This window comes from Vanellus vanellus, assembly GCF_965231255.1.
Source record: "Vanellus vanellus genome assembly, chromosome: 2".
NCBI lineage: Eukaryota > Metazoa > Chordata > Aves > Charadriiformes > Charadriidae > Vanellus > Vanellus vanellus.
In genome coordinates, this window is record NC_138906.1 from 97021087 (window position 1) to 97037980 (window position 16894).

Here is a 16894-nt window from a genome sequence, read left to right on the forward strand (position 1 = left end):
AAAGATTACTCCTGACTCTAGTCTCCCTGGAGACAGTGTGCTAGAGAAATAAGTGTTCAAAAAGATTCTACTTTTGAGTGATGCTTAAACTGTCAGAAAATGTTAAAAAGTGCATCAGGGCTTTTTAAGTTTTGCAGTATGATCCTGATACTTTCTGTTGTCTTAAAAGGGCATGCTGCTTCATGCAGGCCAGTCTTGATTAAATGCAAATGTGGCAAATTAGATTTTGGTCATCTCAAAGTTCCCATCCCGACCAAGATTTTACCCCTCCTGGAAAAGCGCACACATGAACTTGTATAGGTGCAGTAACCTAAACTTGTGACCAGTATACCAGGTTGGTAACAACATATATGCCAGATTGGCTGTACAGAACACCTCTGCTACCTCCTTCCTGTCCCTGGACCATTGAATTCATTGCTCACGTACAGTTAAGTTCATTTGTGTACGCATGTCAAACATTTATCTAGCGTTATCAGGTGTCTCACAGCCAGAAATCTGGGACAAATCCTCAAGTTTCATTCAAGCATAATTTCTAGGTGAAAAATAAAAACAGGGTAAATAAGGGTACGTGGTAGTTAAGGACATGAGATGGCTCTGCATTATGTATCTGCCTCTCTAGGTAGATGATGAGTTTTATAGGCAGCAAGGATGTTTTTTTCATCTGTTAATATGGCATCTAGCATATTAGTTTTTATTGTTTTTTAATGCTACAATAAAATAAAAAATAAAGAGTAATTATCAATGTACACTATACGCAAGAAAGTCTAAGCTTGGACAACTTGCATGTAAGTAGCTAAATGAAGGGCTACAGTATGGGCTGCTTGGAAGCCTTTTATGCTGCCTTTTTATTCACCTTCAGAATGTTTTAAATTAACCTTTTAGGAATGATTCTTAAACAGGTTGCCCATTGATGCAAGTGCAATAGTTCAAAAGCCTGTGTTTACAGCAGATGCAGAGCAGTTTGATTCATGCCCATAATGCAACCAAACAAGCTAAATCAACCCTGACCTCTAAAGCAATTCAAAGAATTTTGTGCTGCAGTTTATTGATTTTTAGTTTAAATTGATAAAGTCTTGGATTATTTAGCACCTTTCCTCTGATGTATAAGTTACTTTGCTCACCATGCTCACCATCTCTTAATTTGTCTCGAAGTTGCCATATTGGTCTCTTTGCAAGAGATAAATTGTTCTGTAGTGACTAGAAATGTATGTTTCCTTCATCTTTGTGCTTTTATTTATGGTACAATATCAGTACTGTTATTGAATGAGCCGTTGTATTTCCCCAAGAAAGTGAAGTTCTCTGTTATTTTGCCTCTTGGTCTAAAATAACTTAATTTTGGCTTCTTGGCTCATAATTTGGCAGAAGAATCTGCTCATGGATGCTTAGGATGGCATTTGGAGATAGAAACAATGTGAACTGTTATCGTGCATGCAAAATAAATAACCCTGGGCCTCACACCAAGACACAGAAATAAGCTCAGTCAACTCAATTACCCTCCCTCTCTTCCTTTGAACTCTCTGGCATAGTTCACTTCCCGAGGTAATGGAACAGAATTTATGTTTTCAGGTCTTATCAGTTTACATACCTATAGTCAGATAACATGTGTGGATGGAAGATGCATTAAGTTAAAAGATTAAAATGAGAACGCTTGTAAAGCTTGATGTTTACAGTGGAGGGTTTTTTTTTTCAATTTTAAAGTCACACAAGCGCAAAACCATATCTAAAACTCAGAGGTGGCCATGGTTTGAAGAAAGCTTTAGAGTCAGGCTACAAATGTCATGACAGACAGGGTTCTTTTTGTTTGGTTGGTTTTCAAAGATTAGAAAAAAAATAGTTACAAGAAGCTTTTTTTATCAGTTGGGGCAAGGGAATGTCCGTGCATCTAAGTCAAATGCAGCAGCTTCTTCTCTCATACTCTCTCTCCTATTTGGAATCACAGAATAATCCCCAGGACAAGTAAGGCAATTGCATACATAAAGAAGCAACATTAGGAAAGTATTTTACGTATTTCTTTGCTGTCCTTGCATGTGATTTATGAGCTGGAACATGGAAGAAGGCCAGCACACATGGCCAGTTTACACTCTGCAAGACGCCAGTTCAGGAACTTTTGGCAGTAATTAATCTAAACCATAGAATTAAAAACTAGAAGCAGCCATAGCCAACGGCAGCCTTCACTTTCTCGTTTCTCTTCTCATGGCAGGAAGTTGCAGAACCACTTCTAGACCTGAAGGAAGGAATGGATCAACTGGAGCACAATAAAACTTTGGGATTTATCCTTTCTACTCTACTGGCCATTGGGAACTTTCTGAATGGAACCAACGTAAGCCTGATGTCCCAACATTTCCCCTGCAGCTTTTTCCTTCAAAAACAGAAATCAAAACCATTTTGATGGTTGCAACCCAGTCTTTATTTTGTACCAGGAACATAAAACAGAATCTACTTTTTATTGTGTGGCAGGGGATGCTCTTTGCATAACCTGAAGGAGATGTAGAGCTAGATACTCTTCTGGTGTGACTCCCTTGAGTTTAGTGTTGATGCTTCCCGTTCAAATTGTGAGAACTGTGTCATGAGTCATTTCACTGCAGAGGGAGTGATTTTAAGCCTACTCTTCAGCAAGTTAAAAAAAAATAAAAGCAATAAGTTTCTTCTGCTGTAAGATTATTCTTCTTCTTTCCCCTCTGCCCCTACTTGGTAATAATTTTTGTCTACTAATCTGCATGGGAAGGAGTAAACATTTTTATTTTTAATTTCTTGCCTTTTTGCCTCCTTACAGGCCAAAGCTTTTGAGTTGAGCTACCTCGAGAAGGTTCCAGAAGTCAAGGACACGGTGCATAAGCAGTCCCTCCTGCACCACGTCTGCACTATGGTGGTAGAAAAGTTCCCAGACAGCACTGATCTTTATTCAGAGATCGGGGCCATCACTAGGTCAGCAAAGGTATGTCAAGTGGCTAAATATATATATGTTTTTAAAAACCCTCTTTAAAGTGAAATATTCACGATTTTATTTTATTCTTTGATTTTGTTCCTCCCTGGTCACAACCTTTCTTATGAATATGGATTCATTGTGTCATTCCTACTGAACTTCAAAGATGCCAGTACTCTCTTTTCTGAGCTTAATCTCTTGTCTGTCAGATGATTTCCTCATCAGTGCACTAATAGGCAGCCACATTATGACAGCCATTTAATGCTATATACATTACTAATGTATATAACTATAAGGAACTATTTGCAGGTAAAACTTTATTACACCAGTATCTTCAAATATATTCTGTGGTTTGGAGGGATCTCTTTTTTAGGGCAGATCTTGTCTGATTATATTTTAAGGACAATGGAAGGAATGAAATATTTTTGGTAATAAAATTGTTTCCAGAATGAAAATGTTCTTGAAATATTTTGTTTAACTCCTTTTCTGTCCTCCTCCTGACAATAATTTTGATGACTAAATAGAATTTTTGAGATTTCTATTTTTGAGATAAATAGAAATAAAGGAAACTTGTGGCAGCATCTCTTCTTAAAAAGAGGTGGTCACTTGGGTAATGCATAGGTCTGGTCAGTGGCTCAATTCAGTGTGCAGATTATTTATTACTGCTGCTAGCAGGTGTGATAGAAACACTGTAACCTCACTCTTGGAGCTCCCAGAGGGTGAGATTTCATGGGTGACCCTTAAAAACAGTACATTACTTGATTAATGGAGTAAACATGACAGAATATCGTCAGGAGATAACAAACATGAACATTCTGGTTTGGAGCCATGTCTCATGTGAAAATGGAAATAATTACAGCAGATACTACTAGTATCCATCTAGTCCATTGTCTTGATTCAGACAGTGGCCAATAGCAGCTGCTTGAGAGGAGAGCCCAAGAAGCTTTGAAGGAGAAGGATCTCTCCTAGAAATATTTTATTTCATGAGTCATAATACTCATAGGCATCAAATGCAGAATTGATGACTTCTCCAAAAGCCACCATGTTTACATATTTTGGGGGGAGAGGGGCAAACCTTGTGTAATACAATTTTTAAAAAAAACACAAAAATCAAATCTTATTTTGGCTTCCAGCACAGTTCTTGTGACAATGAATTCATAATCTAATTTTATCTGCTGTTGAATTTGCCAGTTTTAAGATTTACTGTCTGAATATGTTGAACAGTTGAAACGTTTTTTATCTCTCTATTTCATAAAATAACTTAGGTTGGAAAGGACCTCTGAAGGTCATCTGGTCCATGACCCTTTTCAGTGCAAGACCAAATTAAACCAGGCTGTTCAGATCGTTGCCTTAGTCTCAAATAATCCTTCTACATCTTTTGTTTTGAGACCACTACCCCACTTTCTCTCCATCTGACTTTTTAGAATGGGTTAAATGATAGCAAATGTAGTATGCCAGCCTCCCCGTATAAATGTTATGTGCTTACTTTGTTTGTCCGTTCTGCTTGTGCTATCTTTTGTTATATGTCCTTAGGTTGCTTTGTGTTTTTTGACTGTTGCTATCCTTTTGACACCAGTTGTTTTCAGGCGGTTCACAAGGACATCCAGGCAGTCTCCTGAGCTGATCGGGCAATTCAGAACTTGGCCCAGTGCACAGAGGAGTCCAATCCTGCCTGTAATGTGCACTTCGTTGTGACCTACAGTAATCTGAGAAGCAGATTTACTACTCATCTCTCAAATCCCTAATAATCTTAAATCAGGACTAATCTGAATAATTTCTTGCCATCCGTAGGTTTTGCCCTTTCAGTGTGCTTCCTTGTTTCCAGATAATTTTGAAATACAAAGTAGAAACCATGAGACACCTGCTGTTAACCCTGTCATCAGATGAGAATCAATACATATTCCTTCTTTTCTTTTGCTCTCTTAACCTCACACTTCATAGGTGGCCTCCCATGAGGCTCTTGTAAAGATTTTGAAAGTCTAATTTTCTTTACTTGCTCTTATCTGTCCACTATTTTATAAACATATTCAGAATCTAGTGATTATTTTGATGTGTTGAGTTTCCTTTTATTCATCCTTTCAGCCAGATTCCCAGGCATAGTAATAAAGCTGGGACCTCTAAAGTCTCCTGAATCAACCTTGAGGCTTTTGTAAAGTTAGGTGAAACATTTGCTGTTCTCTGATTCTTTAAGTTACTAAGTGTAGTGAAAGCATACTCACTTTAGCCAGCAGCTTAATATCTTTATTTTAATTGCTGTCAGAATTCTTGTCTTCTGTGTGTTTACTGCTTTGTAAGCTATCATATTCAATGCATTTGTTTCAGCTAGCAAGTATTTGAACCTTGCTATTAGTTCACGTCTATTAAAAAATAAAAAAACAGAAAAATAAAAGCAGGCACCAGTATAGGTTTCTCCCCACCATCTTCTGTGGTGAAGTTGGATGAGAAGAAGTCATCTTGCTTCCGTTCCCTAACTTTTGTCTTTCTAAGTTTCTTTCATCCACAGTGATCCAGGACCTCCTACATATTTTCTTTTTTTTTTGGATACCATAAAGGAATTTGTGGGTTTTGTTTTATTTCCTTAGATATTTGCTCTTTGGATTCCATCTCTGTTCTCCTAATTTTCCTCTTGTACAGCCTATGTTTAGGCTCTGTTTTATTGCCTTCACTGAGGTTAGTCTCTCATGTTTGGAAGGTTTTAATGTTTTTTTTATGTTTCTTTTGCTTTGAGTGATTCTTCATCTCTTAGCATTTAGGTATATTGGTTTCTCACTTCCTGTTTCTTCTCTTTGTTAAGAAGTTATTTCACTTTTTTTTTGATTGGGACCAAGTTAATCACTAAAATGAAAATTACCATGAAAGAGAAGAGTCCGTGTTTTCCAGAATCCACAACAGCAGGTACGCTGTACTCTGAAGTGCATCTTCTCTTTCTCAGTTTTACGAAGTGGAAGATAGCTTAACCCAATGCTGTCACTTTTAAAAAATTTTTAGGTCTAAGAGCATACAAAATTGAGCACAGTCTTTCAGTCTGTGGTTTGCTGATCTAGTGGCCCTGCCCAAAGCAGACGAAATTCTGAAAAGGCCAGACAAAATCACATTAAGAGAAATTATAGCCTTAAACTTCCCCGTGACGCCCAAGGTCTCCCTCCTTGGGATGTTCCTGCATGTGTTATACCACTGATGGATTACTGTAACAAGCTCTATTCCCACTTGATCTTAGCTGCCACAAATCAAAGAGTTAGGACATGGAACCCATCCAAACTGCCCTCTTCAAGGGAATGTTCACAGACAAGGCGAAATCTTGGTTTAGGAGAGCTGACAGGAAAGGAGAACTAATATTTCACTGTGGATTAGGCTGTATTTTGAGCTCCATTTTGTCTACAAACATCTTTCAGAAACCACAAAGGCTAAACAATTTCCATCCTGTAGATAAACAGAGATGCCCCCTCCCCTGAGATGCACATCATATGAGAATTTCCTGAGCCTTAGTTCATGAAAAAACCCATAAAGAAAACAGGCTGCCCCGCCAGAAAGTAGTTAGAAAGACCAGAAACAAAATGGTATAGTTATTGCAAAACTTGTGGCTTTTTGTTGAAGGACTGAAGTCATAAATGGCAAAAGAAAGCAGACACAAGTGAAAAAATGACCAAAAAATAGAAATCTAGATAAATAAAAGTATTCATAGGTGTACCAAAATGTATAAAATTGTGCAGGGCAACTGATTGTTTAGTATCCCGGGATTAAAAGCACTTGCTTTTTTTTTTTTTTTAAACATATTTTAAGTTGTTTTTCACTGGAGTTGTCCCAGAACTGATGTACCTAATACTGAAGCAGACCCCCGGGTTTCTGCAGTTAAACTCAATATTGTTCCTAGAAGTTTCCTTACCAGTACAGCAACGAGGGGTTGCATCACCTTCTCTGTTAGCGAATAAAAAATGTATTCTTGTTAAAAATGTTCATCTTCTTTCTCATCTCCATAACTATTTTTCCCCATGCAGCTGAAAGCTGGCCAGCTCCATAGACTAAACTACTAATTGTCCTTTTCTCCCCCTAATTTTAACTTTCTTACAAAATGCCAAACTCCTGGCTGGTTTTTAACCCCTGCAGCAAGACACTTGGATTAGTTGCAGATACTTGGCAATGGAGAAGGAGGCAACTTCTGAAAGGGAGCAACAGGAAATGTTAACAACACAGGGGAGAGGGGGAAAGGATTGCTGGTAGGAAAGAACTTAGGACAAGACTGAGAACTGTGCAGGGGACAAGGAAGCCTGCAGCTGCCTTCCGAGGGACTTGGCAGGGATACGCGGGGAGCAAGGAGGTGGCTGAAACACAAGTGCTGTTCTGGCGTGCTGTAGCTTCTGCTTGATATGCTGGAAAGCAGAGAAAGGAGAAAAGGAGGAAAAAGAAAAAAAAGAAGTAGGGAGATCATGCTGCCTGCTGCGCTGCTTCAGCGGGGTTTCTCTTGTCTTGCTTGACGGGAAGTATTTGTGTGCAATTATCATCCAAGTGTGCTTTCCCTACGTCATTTCAAACAAAACTAAATGCCAAAAGTCAGATTATTTTCCATGGAAAAAGGGGGTTGGGGGATGCAAGGTTTCTTACGGTTGTGTCATTCCCAGTGGTGCCCGCTGCAAGGGCTGCTGCAGCTGCCCCAGGTCCCGGCATGGGCTGGTGGCAGCAGAGGTGAAGACAGAGCAGGATAAGGCAGAGACTGCTGGTTTCGGGGCAGACTGGGGCAAGGGGGAAGGAGCTTCGGTGGCAAATGAGACTTCGAGGTTATGTCTGCAGGAGAGCAAGCGAAGTTTCGCAGGTGTGCCTGACAGCACAGTGGTGTTGCAATAACGTTCCGGGTGAAACGACTGCAAGTAGTGTTGCGGGTGCCGTAACTCCATCTGAAGGGACCTACATCACCGCTTAGTGGTGTTGCTCCTCTTCATCCCGGGTTGTGGGAACTGTCATGCAGCATCTGCAAAAAGGTTGCGTATTAGTGTGTTTATTGTACATTGTTTAAGGATCTAAAACGCAGTGGAGATGCGTATATGATTGGGTAGACTCATCTGGTCATAGCTCAGTAAGCATCTCTGTCCTTTAATTTTTAATTAGTGGATTGATTCAGGTGTTCTCATTTCCAAAATTATTTTGGAATGCCACCTCCTACCCTAGAATTAGATATGTCTGGACAGAACCTCCTTTATATTTTGAGATCTGGCATCTACTTCACTTAAAATGTGTGACCAGCAGTGTTCAAGAGGGACTAACGTTCGTTTTGGGATAATTCTTGTGACATTTGGTGAAGCAAGCCAGTGTGGAAATACTGGAGGAGACAGAGTTTTGAACGTACGCCACAGAAGGTCGCTGCACTCGGATGACAGTGTGTTTGCAAGGAGCGATTCTCAGAATTTCCTTTGGCGCTGAACCAGCTCAGGAAAAGAGAAAGATTTCATGTTCCCTGCCAGAACGCATCCCTGTAATAATGTGAGAATGAACGGTGTGACCCTGAATTGTAAACAGCTCAGGCTAGGCTGTGGTCTGCTGCAGAAGCTATCTTGAACTTTGAAAAGAGAAAGATTTTGCATGTGATTATGTGTATCTTCCTATGATGTGAGTTAAAATAGTTGTCATTTTATTTTGAATTTAGGGCAACATTTGTCATTGTGAAAGCATGGGTCTTCTATTTGATGCACCTTGGGGCTAGGATAAAAATGCAGAGATCCAAGTCTTCCTTAGAAAAAGTCTGGTCTTGATATGTTCACCACTGAAGGAAACAAGCTGTAGCAATAAACGATAAGTATAGTAGCAAGCAACAGAAAACGTATACAAGGATACTGAGGCTGCATAACAAGTTATTCAGTGGCCTTCATAACAAAGCTTTGGATAATTTACAGTGACTTTGAGAAGAAGTGCTTTTTAAGCAGAAACCTCAGCTTCACCAGTTTCCCTTCATTTATTTGTTTGCGGGTTTTTTACTTCAATCCAGTTGTGACATTTTTAACTCTGTTCAAGGGCTGAGTGTAAATACAGGAGGCAGGAAACGTGAGTGTAATCAGGTGCAGCATCATTGATTTTAGGACAGTTTCGTACTCTCAGTAGCGGTGGAGCTTAGCCCAGAGACCAGAGGCGATTTAGCTGGAAGAGGAAACGTGTGCGTGAAGCACATTCCAGCTGAGGGAACACTGAAGAAAAATGACCTGTTATCTCACAGCAGCTACAGTTATTTGCTGTGCGTGGCAATGCATACCTGGAATTGTATATGCTGCCCTAGGGAGTATGTATCAGAAGGCACTTTAGGCTTGAGCCAATGCATTTAATGCCCATTGTCGCTTCAAAGCGGTCCTTCCTCTCTCTCCCAACAAATAATAGGAGTCCAATTCCTGCATTGCCATGAGATACTCGTGGCCACACAGAGAAATAACATCCCAACCTGAAAACCAGAAGGGCTCCCTGATACCTGTCCTGCCTGAATGACTGGGGCGTGGTCTCGTATTTCATGACTTAGAAAGTATTAAACTTGTAAACACAGCAGGTGATATTGGATGTATGGCATGGAGTTGAACTTGGTAAAAATAGGCCTTTTAAAGGACCAATGTTCACGGAACCCGAGCGGGCAGTGAAATAAGTGCTGAGCCATTTGATGGTGGTGGTAGTTTTTGAGTCAGGTGAAAACCCGCGAGAACAGAAGTCATCTGGACAGTAGGTGTATCATGCAATATTGAATTCTCAGCCCAATGAAGTGAGAAACCTGGTGGAATTCTTTTCTGTGTTGCTGTTTATGGCAGAGTCATGCTACCATGGTAGCAAGTGATAAATAATGATATAAAGGGATTAAAATGAGTGCTGGCGTTGCTGGCGTGTGGTTGGAAGGTTTGATTCTTGGTCTGAGAGTCATTTGTGCAAAATGTGGTGGTGCATTAAATTGGAAAAAAAAATATTTTTTTTTTTTTAAGTTGCCCATTAGTGACTTAGGGCAATGTTTTTCTGAAAGAGGCTGACCCTGCAAGGCTTGTGTCACATAAACTAATCTTTAAATCGTATTTAGATAGACTGTCTCCGGCTACTCCACTCTGTTGCAACAGTGTCTACTAATGCACTTCTCAGAAGACTGAACAGTGGGCCTAGCAAGAGATTGCACAGATAAATAACAATTAGTTCTGACTATTTTTCAGCTAGTGCGGTTGTCAATGGAGAAGAACCTGGCAGGAGAAAAGAGGAACGTATCAAATATAACTCAGGAGTATTTAGAAAGTAGCTTTTTCTAAATTGGTTTACAAATGAAAACAAACATTACACAGTGCCTGAAAGAAAACTATTTTTTTATTTTGCATAACAGCTTAAGACTGCTTCTTCTTTTGCCTGAGGGGGAAAAAAAAAAAGAGATTTATGTTTAAAACAGAAGGTAACAGTAAGCAGGACCAGCAATCTGCGTGCCTTTTGCACATACATACGTGCCCTGAGTTGAGGAGGAAGAAGAAGAATGTATGTTTCCACTTTCCTCCAAAGCCTGGGGCTGGGCACAACAACTATCTAGGAAGAAAACATTTTGGATTATTGCTTCCTTTTATTCAGTACAGCATAGTCATAAAATAATGCCACAGTGGTTCCTGTCCAAGCACCTTCTGTGCTGAGGTCTCCTGGAGCCACAACGGGATGCAAAACTCACCTGAATTCCTCCTTAGTTCTAGCATGGCCTTCCAGCTGCAGGCATGGATTGTTGCATCGTTCCTTTAAAGAAAGAAAGAATGAAGAAAAGAAAGGAATCAAGTCTTTCTGCCATTATGCAGCATCAATTCTTTTAGTAAAGTGTTGGAAACAAACACATAAATAACAAGGTGCAATCCGCGTTCCCTAGGGAATGCTGTGTGGACTGGCAGGGAGGTAGTATGGCATTATATATGCCTTTTCATGTTTCCTTTATGCATATTAGTTGAGTAATTGTCATTATTACTCCACACAAGTTCTTGTTCTCCTTATCATAGGGATGCGTAGTTGGGATATGAATTATTATCCTTGTTACTGTAATATTTGTATATAACACTTCCAGTGCTAGACAACGTCTTAGAACAAAAACAATAGCAAAAATGCCCCAAAAATGAAATTACGAGGATATTGCTGAGCAGTGTGACTGCTTCTAAACATTTGTGTACAAATAATTCATCTAGATTTGGATGACTGTGCTCATCTTTCATGATTGTTTGCCTCAGTTAAAGTGAGGCTAAATTGTTGCTTTTCAGATGGATTTGTATTTTACTTACATTTTCCACTGATGCAAGTACCTGCTGTTTTATGAGGCAAGTGTGCATAAAATGAAGGGGCTTGTTGGCCATACAGTCATTGGACTGCTGTTGCTTGGAAGACTGTAAAAGCTTCTTCACGTCCATGATGCGTTTGGCTTCACAGTGAAGAGAGAAGAGGCTCTGAGGATGTCAGGTTCCTTAGGATCCTGCTTCTCAGTGGAATCTGGTGCTCACAATTAGGAGAATTAGTAGCTGTCTGTCTTGATTAATATTCCAAGACATTACAAGGCTGAGAAAATGTAAGAATTTTCAGAATAAGAGCTGCGGTCTGCTTAGGACTTCCCCAGAGATCTGAATTTTTGATTGTGCTCAAAGATTCCTTTGAGCATCCCGTAGCCTGACCTGCCATCTCCAGTCCCAGCTGAAAGTCTTGTGAATGCGCTGGCTGTTGGCAGGTTTCATGCGGCAGAGAATTGGCCACATCTTTTCCCTGCAGATACGCCGTTCTCCAAAGATGTCTCTTGAACCTCTGTGGGCTTGTACCTCACAGCTTTTTTGATAGATTAAAGCTCATGCTGTTTTCAGTGAAAGCTGTCATAAAATGTCATAAAATGGAACTTGTCTGGTGCAGGGACTGAGAGGCTTCCCCAGCCAGGTTGGATAATTCTTACTCGTAAGGCTTAGAAATACCTCCTCTTGGCTTTTTTTTTCTTAAGAGGAATGCTAGTATTTTTCCCCGTGTGTGCTTTAGATATACCATCTATGGAGAGCAGCAATGTGTTTATCATCAACAGTGAAGATACTGACCTGGAAAGGACTTTACTTTATTAAAATAACCCAAACATATGCCTTAATACAGCTATAAGGAAAACAAAAACCCCACAGCTGCTCCGCCTGCAGGGCTTTTCTGAATAGCAGAATGGATCAAAGGATGTTTTTATTTCCTTGTGAAGAGGAAAAATTCATCACTTTATAAATCACAGCAAAACTAAATCAAATCAATACCAGGAGCTTTTTAATAATAATGCATTTCTTATGGCTGTCCTCAGTATAGGTCTCAGGAGTGGTTGCAGCACACAGCTAAAAAGAGTGAACTCAAGCCTGTCTCTGACACTGGTTTTCATTTAGCATTAAGAAATTAACTGGAGTACCAGACTGTAACATACCAAGCTCTGATGTGTTTAGAATCTGAGAGCTAAATCTGTATTTTATAGCTTAAGTTCATCTGAATTGTGAAGTGGTATTGTAAAGTAAATTTTTCCTTTCTTCAGAATTCAAGAACATGCTGGGTAGCTTTACTTTTTTCATCTGTTGTGTGCTGTGGTTGAGTCGTTAATGCACTTTGTCCAGTTGTTAGCAACGCATCCTGAATGCCTTCTGTAGAGCATTGCGACTTGAACACCTTTTTTGGTTGATGAGTAAAGGAGAAGCTCTCTCTCACCTTCTGTGGAATGTGCTGGCTTCTGTCCTGATGAATGTTACTGTAGGATGCAGTCATTTATTTTAACTGTGTTGAGAGACTTTCATAGTCATTATATGATCTTGTTACAAGCCAGCAAATTTGTACTGTATATGAAAGGACGAAAGTTAGCCCTGAGATCACTAAATAACACTTACTTTCAATAGAGCTTTAAAAAATTCTGGGCCATGAATTTTGTGATTAGAAGTAGATAATCTATTAACAAGTCAGTGCATGGCTAGGGAATAGATCCAAGTGCTTCCTAAATTGGAGAAGTGTTGGCTGGATATAACAGTGAGCAGCAAGCAGGGTATAAAAAGCTATGAGTGGTAGAGAAAAGGATTAAGAAAAAGAGAAAGTTCTGTATTACCTCAGAAATAACTGAGTGATGTGGTTGCTTGGTGTAGCCATGAATTTACTAGCAAGGGAAAAAACACATCACAATATTTTATTGTCCCTTCTTTAGGTATTGGGCCTCCAATACTAAAACCAAATATGTATGTATGTGGGTATTTCTCTGTTTTCAGTTTTCCTTGATAACACTTCATGTCTAGACAAAGTGCAACAGAGAAAGCTATTTCTTAATTATTTAGTAGTAATTAATAATGTGAATTAATGTTGTGCTGCCACTACATTGACCCTTCCTTATTCACACACTGCATTGTTCAGATATCCAAGGATACTACCACAATATTTTTACTTAAAGCGTTGCATTTTCTTTTCTTTCTTTTCAGGTTGACTTTGAACAACTCCAGGAAAACTTGTGTCAGATGGAAAGACGGTGTAAAGCATCATGGGATCACCTTAAGGCTATAGCAAAGCATGAAATGAAGCCAACTCTCAAGCAAAAAATGTCCGAATTCCTTAAAGACTGTGCAGAAAGAATCATAATCCTGAAGATTGTTCATAGAAGAATAATTAACAGGTACAGAATTAGATTGGTGACAGCAATATCTTGATAATAAATGACTTGCTAAAATTATAAATTATGTAATCATAAATATGTTTTTTATAAGTGTTTAATCCACATTCCAACAAGTAATGTTACCAGGATGTATATGGTGCATACTTTGTTACAGACACCACTTAAGAAAGATCCCCAGTCCAGAAACTTTCTCTATTTCTGATGAAAAGAAGCAATGATCCAGGCAGTCATTTATTCCCAAGGTGCAATAAATGGGTCTTTTAACTCCTAGTCCCCAAAAGCTAACTGCTTTCTGGTTAAGTTGCTGCATTTTCTGTCCTTGCCTGAATGCTGTTGAGCAGGGGTTGGCTTACGGTCCGATAAAGGAGAACAGGCTGTAGAAAAACCAATGACGTTCTAATGATAAATTTATCATATACAGAAGCTGAAATGAGTCTGGTACAATGAATTCTTCTTATAAGCAACACCACTCCTGTTTGCAAGATCTACGACTTTGTGTTTTATGCCTACACAGCAGAAGACAGAATAAAGATTCCTCTCCTTAGGACTTGCCGTTGGATTTAGTTTCATCCAATGGAGTTAATAGTAACTGCAGTGCTCTGAAATATACATAATCACGATAATTCTACAATACACCTGAGCTTCTTTTTTTTTCAGATTCACAATTGTAGCTGTATGAGCTTAAGTCATTTGAGTAATTTATCTGTGTTCATGCTGTTTATTAGTGAAATTTTGAGACATTTTCCAACTTCTGAAGAATTTCCAAACTGCTGTGGTCAAAATTAGGTTCTGGATTCCAAATGATCCCAAATTTGTGGATACACACTTGAGAAGTTGATTCAGCTCTTTTGTTTTCATGATGACTTGTTTTTCATGCCACAAGTGCACAGAAATCCCAATTGCAGTAGTAGGGAAGTGAATTCACTAGTTTCCTTTTGTGTTTTCTGTATGCATTGGACAAATAAGAAAAATATTAACTTTTCCTATTATGCCCTGCAGCTGCTACTATAGACATCTCAAAAAAACGTATTCATGAATTTGGATTTTTCTAGGATTGGGAAGGCTTTTTATCATCAGGGATGTAGATACCATTAAAAGGATTTCCCATACATTTTTAAACATTCAGTATGCTATTGTAAATCATGCAATACAGAAGCAATAGTAAAAGTTACGTATGGTGCGAAAACTCTGAATAACCGCGGAAGCAGTAAAACTGTGAATTGAGAGTGTCCCAAACTAAAGTACTTGGTAGATAATATAATTTTATGGTCAGTTTTGTGAACCAGAAATTTTTTCCTTCTTGTGTCTTCTAGCCTATAAATCTGCATTCTTCTTGTCTAGACTTTCCCCAACATCCTAACAACCTCTTTGAAGTTGCTTAATACAAATAAATAAGATTGAAACTTAATAAATATTTTTCCTATAACTGAAATGAAATTGGTCATTCACATACCAAATTAGTCATATAAAGTAGATGGAGTTCCATAAACATCTTATCTCCTGCATCAGCCTGGGAAAGTGGACTGGGATGAAGTTATCATAGACTAGACTTTCATGGTTTTAATTATAAAACATGCCAATGTTATGCAAAGCATCCATGAAAATTCTGTAGCACAAAAGAAATGATGGGAGCTAATAAAGTAATAAATGGATTCACTGAAATGTGTTTTTTTTTCCTAGAAACCATCAAGGAAGATTTTTTCCCTTTGCATTTATGAACTCATTGTTTTCCAGGTTTCACTCATTTTTGTTATTTATGGGCCATCCTCCCTATGCAATACGTGAAGTCAACATCAATAAGTTCTGCAAAATTATTAGCGAATTTGCTCTGGAATACCGCACCACCAGGGAACGAGTTTTGCAGCAAAAACAGAAACGAGCTAACCACAGGGAAAGAAACAAGACCAGGGGGAAAATGATAACAGATGTAAGTGGCAAAATGTGTCTCCCACGGCATGGATTTTTAAAACTTTCTTTCATTGAATGTCATATGTGTAGTGTTGTTACTCTTTTATTTTTATTCTTAAGGGGTTCTTCTACTGTACATAATGAACTCTGTTCTCTTAGAAGACAAATCTTGCAGGTCCTTGAATGTGTATATTTTTTGCTTCATACGAATTTATAGAATGAGAACAAACTGAAATTAAGCATCCAAAAAGAGCATCTCTTTCTGTCGTGCAGACTGTGCCCAAAATATGTAGAAGGCACCAGGAGGTGTGTGCACCTAATCAACCAAGAAAAGAAAAAAAAAAAGAAAAAAAGAAAGAAAACTAGAAAATTAGGCTCCTAATTGAGGACATGATTTAAATGATGAACCATTGTAACCATTTAAGTGGTTACAATCTAATTTTAATTGGTTTTTTCTCCATCTTTGAATACTCTGATATACAGCCTTTAATCTTAGTATTTTATCTATTTTTATGTGTGTATACATGCATGCACGCATACAGCAAACCAGGACAGCATAGAACAGCAATTTTATGGGAACAGACTGCTTTGGGGTTCTGAAAAAAATGGACAAATTATGTTCACAGTAGATGTTACCCTGCAAACTTTTTGACTGTACACTTGCATACTGATAAAATAAATGAAAATAAGATTAATTTTCTCACCATAGTAAGCTTTAAAATCCCCTTTTTTATATATATTTTTTTTCTTTTTTACGTTGATGTAGTTTGACTCGATCCAAATAAAGTTTTAAGAAGTGCCAGTACTTAATAAAAGTTTCCAGCTGTCTCAAAATCCAAATCTGCAGTCTCGATTAGATGTGAGTAGGTCATTGCATATGAAGCTGCCCCTGCCTTTGGCATAAAAAGCCCTAAGCTGATTACAGCTTTATGACTCAAGCAACATAGGTCAAAATATATATATGTATTGAGAGTGGTATAAATTGAGATTGTATTTAAGTCATTGAATCACAATCATTTGTAGATCTTTCCTGGCAATATCATCTTTAAATTTGGAAATCTGCCCCATCTAGAGAAAATGTTTAACCTATATTATTATCTCAAAAGATTTTCCTTTTGATCTAGCCTCAGGTTAAGGAAGAGGCTCTGATTTTATGCAAGGGGTATAATATAGTCATACAAATTTTCAAAACTACCACTGGGGAACTGAGGTCACTTTCTTCAGTTGCTTCTCTGTTTTCCGGCTGTATTCTAGAGGAGCTAAAAGATAGCATTAACCAAAGAGATTAGTAAATTAAAACGTTCATTTCCTCAGGTAGCTTCAGTACTTTTTACTAGTTTAAACAACACTGAGACGTGGAGGAGTTACTGTTTTTCCTCCTGTATGATGTAGCGTTTCTGTAATATCTGTCCAGAAGAACTGGCTGCGGCAGGACAGAAAGCTTCTCTACG

General features: G+C 38.5%; 1 protein-coding gene across 3 annotated transcripts in view; it reads left to right on the top strand.

Annotated features, from left to right (window-relative positions):
• Nucleotides 1–16894, top strand: part of FHOD3 (formin homology 2 domain containing 3) — a 406197-nt gene that overhangs the window by 364728 nt on the left and 24575 nt on the right. For all 3 annotated transcript variants that reach the window (XM_082479632.1, XM_082479633.1, XM_082479634.1), the window contains 4 exons: nucleotides 2201–2320; nucleotides 2774–2935; nucleotides 13345–13535; nucleotides 15270–15462. In XM_082479632.1, the coding sequence (XP_082335758.1) occupies nucleotides 2201–2320; nucleotides 2774–2935; nucleotides 13345–13535; nucleotides 15270–15462 (666 nt within the window). The remainder of the gene's footprint in view (nucleotides 1–2200; nucleotides 2321–2773; nucleotides 2936–13344; nucleotides 13536–15269; nucleotides 15463–16894) is intronic.